This window comes from Salmo trutta, chromosome 6 (genome assembly GCF_901001165.1).
Source record: "Salmo trutta chromosome 6, fSalTru1.1, whole genome shotgun sequence".
Lineage (NCBI taxonomy): Eukaryota > Metazoa > Chordata > Actinopteri > Salmoniformes > Salmonidae > Salmo > Salmo trutta.
Window position 1 is genome coordinate 18,558,267 of NC_042962.1, and position 11,821 is coordinate 18,570,087.

The 11,821-nt window shown below is 43.6% G+C and overlaps 1 protein-coding gene across 1 annotated transcript; it reads left to right on the forward strand.

The window, feature by feature from the left end:
* Positions 1-774: 774 nt before the first annotated feature.
* Positions 775-11,420, forward strand: LOC115195570 (transmembrane protein 200C-like). Its single transcript, XM_029755558.1, has 2 exons — positions 775-1,267; positions 8,746-11,420. Exon 2 carries the CDS (start codon positions 8,790-8,792, stop codon positions 10,416-10,418), a length of 1,629 nt encoding a protein of 542 aa, XP_029611418.1. The 5' UTR covers positions 775-1,267; positions 8,746-8,789; the 3' UTR covers positions 10,419-11,420.
* Positions 11,421-11,821: the final 401 nt, after the last annotated feature.

The following is an 11,821-nucleotide window of genomic DNA, read 5'->3' on the forward strand; positions in this document are numbered from 1 at the left end:
GACCAATAAAATTAGATTTGATTACATTTTTTAAGTTAAAGATATAACTGAATTGTATTATTATATGTAGTAGAAAGCGATGGGTTCGAAGAAGCCTACATATCCAACCCATAAAGTAAAATTGAACATCCATATATGGCCAGCTATGTAAACTTTAACATTGATTTATCCTGCAATAGATGTCATTCAACTGGTAACATACATTTTTTATTTTTCTAATGCCTAATAAGGAGAAAGTAATCTAAAATTAACTGAATGTAATCAGATTACGTTACTGAGTTTGGGGGTAATCCAAAAGATACGTTGCTGATTACAATTTTGAACTGGTAATTATTAACTGTAACAGATTACATTTAGAAAGTAACCTACACAACCCTGCTGGTACAACAGTAGTTGGTAGCTATAGGTAAGCGTGCTACTGATATGCCTAACATCTCAGCACAATTATTCGGTTGGCTGTACTTGCTCCACCTGCAGAAAGAATCTCTATTATCAAAATGCGTACTCATCTTCCCCAGAATCAGTTTGAGAATTAAAAGAAAATTGTGCAATGCATATTTCGATTTGGCCTCTGTTATTGGTAAACCTCTAGCCATTCTTCCCGTATATAACTAGATTCCGCAGCCCCCGGATTTTTGGAACCTAGGTGATGCGTTTCCATGTGGTGAAGATGCAGATAGAAAGCTCTTTATAGATGTTTCTGAGTGCTCCAGGTGCCCTGCGCTGGTTAGTTGCAGACACTAACACTAGTCCATCGGTCCTACTTCTAGCCAAAAACGTTGGAGAGGTCTCACCACACGCGCTCTGGACGTTAGCAGCAGCACACGGCTGCAGATCCAACCATGGATGGGGAGTGTTCGTTACCGATTGGATAGTTAAGAAGGCAATTATTCAAATCCTGCAGCAATTTCAGTCGATGGCTGCTGTGGTGGTATCATAGCAACAACACCCAAGAATTAGAAAAACATTAACAATAGCCCCTTATCACCCGCTGCCTGCCAGCACAAAACTCTCCATTACAAACTCGGCGCGCTGCTCTCTGACAAGACACTCCCTGGAGAGGAGCGCGAGTGCGCCGAATAAAAAGGATAGTATTTTTCTCCCAGACGCAGGTTGACTTGGAAAGGCTTGAGCCTCGATGAAAACTACATCGCCGGGTGACAGTGACTGGATCCTCTTGCTGAAGAAGATTGCCAGATCCTTTGCCAGAATGGAATTACATGGAATAAAGGAAGTTTCCTTTTACGACATGAGATATCCGCGCCCGGTAATCGAAACTTTCTTTTAGGGTTTTTAATATGTGGTTGTATTGTCTGTCTTCTATGGTAAGTTTACCATTATATAGGCGTTTGGATATGATACTGAAGTAGCCTACTAGTGCTAGAATAAGCGGCTCATCTGAATTTCATACATTTTTACTGTGCTTGTTCAATATGTGTTATAGATAGCTCCTGTCACGACCGCAGGAAGCCTATTGAACATTATTTCTTTGCTCCTGCTCAATTGGGAACAAAACCGCATTTTCAATTGAAGACATTCTGTACCTATGTAGATTATGTAGTGGGCCTAATGCACTATATCAATATAGCCATATCTGACAATTTATATAGGCCTATCAATAGAGCCTAAAATGTAATGTTATCATAACCATGAATAGCCTACTAAATATACACCAACTGCACTATGAATACTCCGTTTCCTGTCCTAGGACTGAATGACTGAATAATTGACAGACATCATGCATTTGGATGTGGAGTGCTGGTAAAATCACAATGCGCATCTGTTATCATGACATAAGCTTGCCTTCCATACTTGGAAATCCACAAGCCTTACTGACTGTCCTCATAATGTGTTATATACTGAATAGTTGTTATACTCGGCTACAGTAGGTATACTATTCTTTGTTTGGTTCCAAGTTAAACTCATTTGTAGTGTCAAGTGAACATTGTTTAATGGCACTGTAAGTGCGTTTCACATCAAAGTCTGTGGCATGGTCATAGATATTCTCATATGACTGGCTGCTTTGTCTGGTTGCCTCGCCATTGGCACCCCAGTGTTCCTCTTGACTCAAATTGTTACTGTCATCATCGTGTGTGTGTGTGTGTGTGTGTGTGTGTGTGTGTGTGTGTGTGTGTGTGTGTGTGTGTGTGTGTGTGTGTGTGTGTGTGTGTTGTCGTGCATCTGCAAGTGTATATGTCTTAGTGTGTGTGTGTGTGTGTGTGTGTGTGTTGTCGTGCATCTGCAAGTGTATATGTCTTAGTGTGTGTGTGTGTGTGTGCGTGTGTGTGTGTACAGTGAGCGTTTGACAGGGTTCAGTGGTTCACCACACATTGTGACTAAGTGTGTTTGAAAGAGGGAGTATTCACGTAATCAGAACCCCACTTTTGTTAACAGCAATTTGGAGATCAGTTACCAAGTGACCGAACTAAACCCATGTCATTATTAGGCTAGTTATGTAATCAATTATTCAAATGTGAAGATATACTCAGGTTTTTTGTAAAGTGCATCAATTTTGTCTGGAAATGGTCTCTTGAACATAAACAAGAGGATTAAGATTGTTTGGGGAAGACAGCTGACATTGAATTCCTATAATCCTAAAACCTATTACATAACTCGCTGCAATTTAAACGCATGGTGATCAAATATTCTCCTAATCATATAGCAAATATAATTCTGAGGAAGTAGACAATTGGGTTTGGCCATTGCCTTAGGGAACATAGGCAAACACATGATGAAAATCCCTCAGATAAACAGACACAGACTCCTCAGAAACAAGATTCCTGCTATTCCCCAATACAGTTTGAGATAACACCTTCCCAGCACAACATGTCCCACCCCACGGGTTAACTAACCGGGCCATAGGACTCCTGTAGAACCCCAGGGCATGTTTAGCACCATGACCTCTTGCATGTGCAACAGAGGTGGTTTGGTGACCTTAGTAAGCTTGCCTTAGACGATTTGCTCTGGGTCAGAGAGGATCTCCCTGCGGAGAGACAATGCCTAGGCTTCGGCTCAGCAGGCTAATGTGCTTTTCTGGCAAGCAAGACACCTGGACTAACCCTGTCATTCACACAAGCATTAGAGTCCAGTAGAGTCCAGTTATAGCAATGGAGAGTGTTTAGAGGCCATGTGAGGTTGGACAGAGCTATGGACCTGGTGAATTTACTGCAAATAACTAAATGGTGATGAATGTGGATGTTTATAGGATACAGGTACAGTAGTCAAGTCTCTGTGTTTGACAGAAGGGGATGAGACCACAGAGATAAATACAGTATACTGTATCCAGCTCTATTGGGGAGACATGGTGAAAAGACCGATACAGTGCAGTAGAAAAGCTGAGGACTGTTGAGGTATGTTTCAAGTTTCAAGTTAAGTTGCTATTTATGGAGAGATGGACGATAAGATGAGTGTTGGTGGTGGGTATATCTATCTATGAAGAGGAGAGTTTGGAGGTGTGGGAGTAGTAGATATTAATAGCAGAACTTAAATAACCAATATACTGTATATAACCAACAAGATGAAGGCTCCCAAGGTGCGCTGGAGGGACTGGTAGAGAATAGTGCCTCACAGGAGGTCGGCAGAATCAAAGGACCAACTCGATTGTACCAAGGTACCCCTTTGCTATTTCCTCAACACCAAAATGTCACCTGACTTTTACTTTTAGCCTGTTAAGTTTCCCTGTGTCATTGGAATTTCAACACTTCAGGTACCATTTCTGAGATCATAATGTACATCATGTGTTTACTATTCACCCTTGTTTATATACCAGCTCTGGGAGAATGGAGGAGAGATCAACCGTGTTATGATGCAGGTTTTATAGTTTTGGTCAAGGTTTATGATGGGTAGATGTAATCAAAGATGACTACCGTCTCTGTTTGCCTTTACAGCACTGAAATGCTTGGAATGTCAGTGTTTTACTTCTCATTAAGCATATAATAAATCCCTCATCCGTGTGTGTGCATGAGTGCTTTTGTGGTTGTGTGTGTACAGTGCGTGTGTGTGCATGACCTTGTACTTGTGTGTGTTCTTGCCAGCGTTCATGTGTTTAATGATCTCAGACATCATTTGACACAGTAGTTAAAGAGATCAATAGAATAGCAGGCAAAAACATCAGCACGTCAACGTTTCAATGCCAGCAGCCTTCGATCCAATCCTGCATCCTTATGATGCATAGCTTTGAGGGAAATTGCACAGTGTGCTTGTTTGAGATTAGATTTACGAACTCTATTTGATCTCACATGTCCTTCCTATATGACAGTTTATATGTACCTCATTCTCCCGCTGCGACGCTGAGGTTACAGATTAGTTTGCAGTTCAAAGGTTCATTCAACAATCCATAAATGCCTTATTGACTTCACAGAAGGTGGACAATACAACCCTGTCATGCTTCAGTTACTTCTGAAATGTTCTTTACTGTCCAGAGTGCATGTCATAGTATTCATCTATTTGCTACATCTCTTGTAATTTACAATTAATTTAATCAGGAATCTCAGGAATCGATTTGTCTCTGCCTGACTCATTGGCTATTGATGGATTGCCGTGCTATATGAATTATAGTACAGTTTTATTCCTGCCAATATATTTATTCCCTGGTATTCAACTGAATTGCTGTCTTCAAAGAGAAATGAGCAGTGTGCCTTTTGTTGGAGGATGGCGAGATGGTGTAAAGAACATGGGTTCTCTGTCAGGGAGGAGAAGAATGTTCTGAGACAGCACCAGTAGTGGTTTGTTTTTACATATACGTAGAGGCCCATTATCAGCAACCATCACTCCTGTGTTCCAATGGCACGTTGTGTTAGCTAATCCCAGTTTGTCATTTTAAAAGGCTAATTGATCATGAGAAAACCCTTTTGCAATTATATTTCCACAGCTGAAAACTGTTGTCCTGATTAAAGAAGCAATAAAGCTGGCCTTAGACAAGTTCAGTATCTGGAGCATCAGCATTTGTGGGTTCGATTACAGGCTCAAAATAGCCAGAAACAAAGACCTTTCTTCTGAAACTCGTCAGTCTATTCTTGTTCTGAGAAATTAAGGCTATTTCATGCGAGAAATTGCCAAGAAACTGAAGACAGAAAAGTGATGACAGGTTACATCACCTCTGTCTACAGATTGACACAGTCCCCAACTTGAACATATCGCTTTAGCTACACCCATAGGTGCCAGGCAATAGTTGCTGACACACGTACCCCCTACAAAGCGTGCCTTGAAGCTTATATTTTCTCTATGGGAGAGATGTACGCTTGCACTCTCATAAAAAAATGGTTCCAAAAGAGTTCTTCATCTGTCCCCATAGGACACCCCTTTTTGGTTCCAGGTAGAAACTTTTGGGGTTCCATATAGAACCCTCTGTGGAAAGGGTTCTACATGGAACCCAAACAGTTCTACTTGAAACCAAAAGTGTTCTACCTGGAACAAACAAGGGTTCTCCTATGGGGACAGCCGAAGAACCCTTTTAGTTTCTAGATAGCATCTTTTTTTCTCTGAGTGTGTATGCAGCTCAGACAACAATGGTTTAATGAGACCTGTAACTGGACAGTACATTTGTCATCACAAATGAAGAATTATAGTTGCAATATACAACTAGGAGGCTATTCCCACCAAATGTCAGCACTGTGTGTTCTCTCGCTCCCTGCTGATTTACAACTGGGAGATATTTAATTTTATGGCTACTCCAGTCTCCTTTTCAGCTCATTTGTCACCTGATTTACTTAACAAAAGGCGCATCTCAATAAGTGGTCCAAGTATCCTTATGACATGGCACAAGTGTGGGGGTGGGCCTTTCCTCTTTCGTTCTCTATTGTTCCTCAAGCAAGGAGGGAGACAGATGACATCGCAAATTCCCATCAGATCCTTGAATGCCGTACTCCTTGAAGTTTGCAGTTGTGTCTAAAAAACACTATTTTGCTCAAATGTACATATTTTTGGCCTTTGGTGTTTATTCTTTACTGTATTTATGCCAGGGATAACACTTTTCAACAGTAAAAGTAAAAAAATCACTGGAGGACATCTTTAAATAATATACAGTAATTCACTGTTAATAGTACCAATCTGATCAAATTCACAGGAGAGTTCCTTGTCCTCATCATTTGTGAGCTGACAAAAAATGTCTGCTAGTGAAGTGAGAGAAAAAAACAGAATAGTTTTTTTTCAATGCTAATATTGAAGTGATCACATTAAGCTAAATGAGCTAGCCAAACAGACAGCTAGCCATTTTAATTGGACTGACCTCCTGTGACCAAGGGTTAATACAAAAAGGCCAACACAAACACAAACACTCCAGAGCCTCCCTGAAGGCGTTAGCTACTAGCTAGCTTCTTCACTCCTCCATTTTGTTAGTCGCTCCTCGCTGTGTTGATAAGTCTCAGCTGGGTCTAGGATGCCGCGTGCAGGGGTATAGCCCTGAAAGTGCTCCTGTGGGCCCAGCAGCCATTTGATTTGTCCCTTTGAATTAGCTCCGACACCAGGTGCTTCTTTCTGCTCCATCTGTTTGCCAGCAAGGGGAGAATTAAAAGAGGTTTATTTTTTATCCAGGAGCATGTTTTTTTTATTAGCGAGCTAAAGAGCTGCATCCTCTAATTTAATTTCTGTTGAGTGTGTGAGTACACTTTCAAAATGGCCATATTTCAGGGATTTTGTGTGTTCTTTCTCTCACTACTTTGATAAGAGATTTATAATAAAGTATGTGCAATCAACATCTTTTGTGTTGCACACAGGGGTGTAATGCATCATTGAATAATTGATTTATTTGTGATTGATTTACACCCTTACATCGTGGTTTGTTTTAGGGGGACTATTGGAACTAATTACCATTAGACTGAAGCCATTATACCCATGTGTTGATTGGTAACCATCAATAATCAGCTGTGTCTGTGAGCTAATGAAACACCTTCAGGCAGAGCGAGGTGTGAGTTCCTCTGGATCACACTGCTATCGTCTCCTTCTCTCATTAGCATTATTCATCCTGTGGCTACTGACTGTTTCACGCCACCAGCGAGTCACTCGCTCCAGCTGGGAACTACAGTGTGCACCAATCTCCATGCATCTCAATGAACCTTTGTATGATTAGAACTCCTGTGGACAAGATTTAGGTCTTGGATTATGTATTTGAATATGCCCTCCTGGGGTGGTCGATGTGCCTATGTTATGGAGAATCATATATTTACTGGCTCTTCACAGTAGTCAGTGGAGTAGTCAGAGAAAGGAGAGCATTTCCATGGCAAATCTCCACAAATGGCAAAGATCTTTGTATCAAAGCATAACAGTGTGACGTGTCCAGGTAGACTAGGTCTGCTGAGACAGCAGCAGTCTTGTGTGAGTGTTACTCCTCTCTGGTTGAGGTGAGGAGACCTGTATGGGCAGCTTGAATTTCTTTGGCTCTGCTTGGCTTCTTCAAGGTGGTGCATTTGCTCGCTGTATGTGCACCATCACCAGTTGCACAATAACATCAAAAGAAGCTCAATTGGGCCAGAATACCGCCATGTCTGGTAACACTGACTGCTCACAACAACACACTTTTTAGACCACATTTTCAGGCACATTGACTTTCACTGGATGCTTTCAAACATCTCCTTTTAGTTTCGTTATCTGCCTTTAGCTCAAGGGGATAGCTCAGTGGTATCTTTCTCCACTCATTGTATAAGTATTGACATTGCTGTTGGTTTTGCTATTGATAGTGACGGTGTACCTAATTCAAAGTTTTAGAGCTTTTCCGGCCCAATGATTTATCACCCAACTGCAGGCATCCCCCAAGGTTTAGTCTCAAATCCGTTCCTGATGTGCCGTGCATAGCAAGAGCCAGTAAGCACACTACACACACAGTGTAGGCTTTTAAGGGACAGTCTTGTTCCTGTATTCAATGTTTTCTATAGGGTTCCTTTTCACCATGTGCACAATGTAGTAGAGTTTCATGATGCATTACTCTATGCAGCTGTCAACCGTAGTATTTGGTAAAGGTGGTACCTGGCGTGTAGAAATTGAAGTGGCATGGCAGTGGACGGCCAGCTGTTTTCTTTCTTCACACTCTACTAGGCTTTATAGCCAGCGAGCAAGCAGTCGGTGAGATGTGTGTGTTGCTCTATATGTCCCTGTTGTTCTTGCAACACTGTATTGTGAAGCCACAGAATGTCTGCTTATCCCGCTCTGCTATGCCACTCTGTCATTTTGGTGCATTCACCCCAGAGCGCACGTGTGTGTGTGTGTGTGTGTGTGTGTGTGTGTGTGTGTGCACATGCATGTGTCTCACTCCACTCGCTGTGCTGTGGCGGAAGTCTCATCACTCCCACACGTCTAGAGCTGTCACCCAGTGAGCAAGTGCCTCCGGAAAACAGGCTTCACTTTGCATTGATTCTCATTGTTTTGCTCCTCCTTCATCCTGAAAGAGCTTCATTTGGCATGCATATTTCACTGGGATGATCTAAATTAGTCAGAGCATAGCGGAGGTGTTGCGCTATTGCACTGAATAGGAATGTAGTAGTTTGTGTTGGCGTTTGTTCAAGTGTCTCTTCTCTAAATGTATCACGAGCTTATGACCATATCAAATTCAGCAGTGGAATAACTATTATCGACCGCTTGAGTATCATCATCAGTATTGCACATCTAGGTCTATTATCTAACCCTGTCTCTTCCTCTCCCTTTTCTCTTTCTCTGTCTCTCTCTCTCCCCTTTCTCTGACCTTCTCTCCCTGCCTACCTCTCACTCACTCCCCCCCTCTCTCTCCCCCTCCTCACTTTCCCCCTCTCTCTCTAGCCTCAGAATGAGTGAGTGAGCAGTCCGTCTGCCGAGTCCCAACCATGATCGCCACCGGAGGCCTGCTGCGGATCAACAGGAGGCAGGACTCACTGCGCTCTAAGAGCCGTGCCGAGAACAAGCGGAAGAGAAAAGCCAAGAAGAAGCGGAAGAATGAGGTGGTGGTGGTCAAGGGCAAGCTGAATCTCTGCTCCATCTCGGGTGTGGTGGCGGCTATTGGGATTCTAATCCTACTGGTGGGCATTGCCATGGCTATACTGGGTTACTGGCCCAGGGAGAGCCCACTGTACCCGGATCCGCCCAAAATCCAGAGAATTTACAACAAAAAGGAGGAGTCAGGGCTGACGGGCAACTGGACGAACAACGCGAAGGACGGATTTCACTTGGATGGGGATTTGGTCAGTAACAATCGTTCCAACGGCACAGGTTTAGAGCAGCCGTCTATGGGCTTCCTGGCAGAGTTCTTGGATAAGTACCTGTACTCGGACAAGTTGAAGGTGTTCGGTCCCCTCATCATGGGCATTGGCATCTTCCTGTTTATATGCGCCAACGCGGTGCTGCATGAGAACCGCGATAAGAAGACCAAAATCATCAACCTGAGGGACATCTACTCCACAGTCATTGACATCCACAGCTTGCGGACTAAGGAGAACATGCCGCTCAATGGCTTTGTGAACTACATGCAGTCCAAAGGGGTGGAGGGCAAACCTAGCGCTGCATATACCGCCGCCCTACTAGCTAAAGGCACTTGGCCCTCGGGAGGTTCGCCGGACGAGGGCAGCCTGGGCCCCTCCAGATGCCACTCCCTGACTAGGTCAAGGGTGTCATCTCTAGAGAGGCAGACGTTCACCGACACAGTCTACACTATCTCCAGACACAGCGGGGCCGGCCAGCAGAGCAGCCCGATTTCCATCCCCAAACGGTGGGAGACCCGGACTATAGTGGCCTCCTCAGTCAACGCCTTCACTCTCCCCATGACCAAACCCAACCATCGGGCCAACCAGCATCAGCGCAGGCATTCAGCCAAAGCAGAGGCAGGGAGGAGCAGGGCTGCCCTGTGTGACTCTGGTGAGGAAGACGAAGCCTGGGTTGGGTACGGTGTTCCAGAAACCACCACCCAGGCAAATGTGGAGACTTTGCAGACGGCTATGCTCCTGCCTCAGGACTCTGTGGAGGTGTACAAGAGCAGTGGTAGCCTCCAGGGGGCGCTTCAGGGCTCCCAAATCCAGCTGCTCCCCTCGTCCCCCACTGGCCCCAGGGTGATGGGTTCTCACTTGTCCCTCAGCGCCCTGACGGACTACTCCAGGTCCATCGACCTGGGCATCACTCCATCCACCCCCACCGAGTGGAAGGTGGAACGGTCCCGGCGACTCAGCTGCCCTCGTTTAGAGGTACCGGGAGGAGGTGGGTACATCAAACTGGGCGACCTGGGGGGGGAGTCCTTTGAGTCAAGGGAGTCATGTGAGGTGACCACCTTCAGCCGAGTGACCTCAGAGCAGGGTCTGGCTAAGAGTCAGAGGGAAGGAGGAATAGCCAATGAACAGGAGGAGAGCATCCCCGGGGAAAGACAGGACAGGTGCTCAAGGCGATACTCCAACAAAGAGAAACTTCTCATGATCTCTCAGTCAGACTCCGTTTTGGACGATGAGGAAGTGGATAGCACAGAGATATGATTGGACAATTACTGATTGGTGGGTTGAGTTTATTTGAAGAAAAAAATGGACACAGGATAACTCGCAGTTGGTTGAAGACACTTGACAGCAGTTTCATGGAATTATGACAATGACAATACTGCATAGGATCTGAGATCTAGAGGATCTTGTGGTTTGTAGCAAATGCAATTATCGATATGTGACCAAAAACCGAACATGGTCTTTGGAGGCTATGAAAACAGAAGACTGTGTGTATAGTATTTTGTCAAGGTTTGTGTAGGTTGGAAGTATCGCACCCAACTGAAAGAGTTTCAAAGCAAAAAGATAACATTAACCAAAAAAGCGACCGTTTTAAAATGGTGATTGAACAGTTAGTTACTGTACCATCCACTTGATGTAATAGTTTCTCTAATTTGTAGAAATATAGTGTGTCTGTTCCACCTACTGTCACAACTGATACTGTAGTAGTATATTGATTGAGAGTTGCTGTCTCAACAGCATGTATTTTGTACTTTAATGTCCTTGCAGTTTTTATCAGTTTGAATTCAAACTTTAATAGCAATACATCATTGACCATCTCTGTTTGCTTGTGGGGGAAACAATGTTGGCATATTTGCCTGTGTGTCTTTTTAAATTCTCTGAATAAGGCTTGTATGTTATTGTTTAGAACTGTCTTGACTTGCTTGTTAAGGAATCTACTGTATATCTTTGCTATCGCTTTTGCCTGAGCGAAATTAAAACCAACACACTAACTAGCACAATTCACAGCTGAACACTTGTATCTCTGTACAAGTAGCCTAAGTACCTTAGCACAAGTAACCATCTGTGGAAAAAATACTTATCAAATCAATGTTATCCTGTGCAAAAGCAGCTGGATTGTTTTTGTAGTTGGTTCTTGTTCAATAACACACCTGCAGTAAATAATTGTATTCCAATTGTTCCTGGTGCCCATGGTCAATTCAACCATCCCATGGTCGTCCTATGGCTCAATCAGTCTTCAAATAAACATATGAAGCCGTCTCATTATCTGTACCATCTGTTATTCCGACATGTCAATCAAGTTATCAACCCAAAGGTGTGAGAATACTCTCTCCAAATTGAGTACTCAGCCTAGCCAAGCAGATCTTGATGTGCCATTGTGTTAAAAATATTACTTCAGCAATGTATAGCTGAGAGAGAGATGGAGAGAAATAATGGAGAGAGAGATATAGAGTGTGAGAGAGAAAGAGAGGGAGTCAGAGAGAGAGTGTGATGGAGAAAGAGAGGGAAAGAGAGCGATATAGAGAGTGTGAAAGAGAGAGAGAGTGAGAAAGAAAGGGAGAGCGAGAGAGAGCGAAAGATGGAGAGAAAGATAGGGAGAGGGAGCGAGAGAGATATACAGAGAGTGTGAGGGAGAAAGAGAGCGAAAGAGAGGGAGAGAGAGA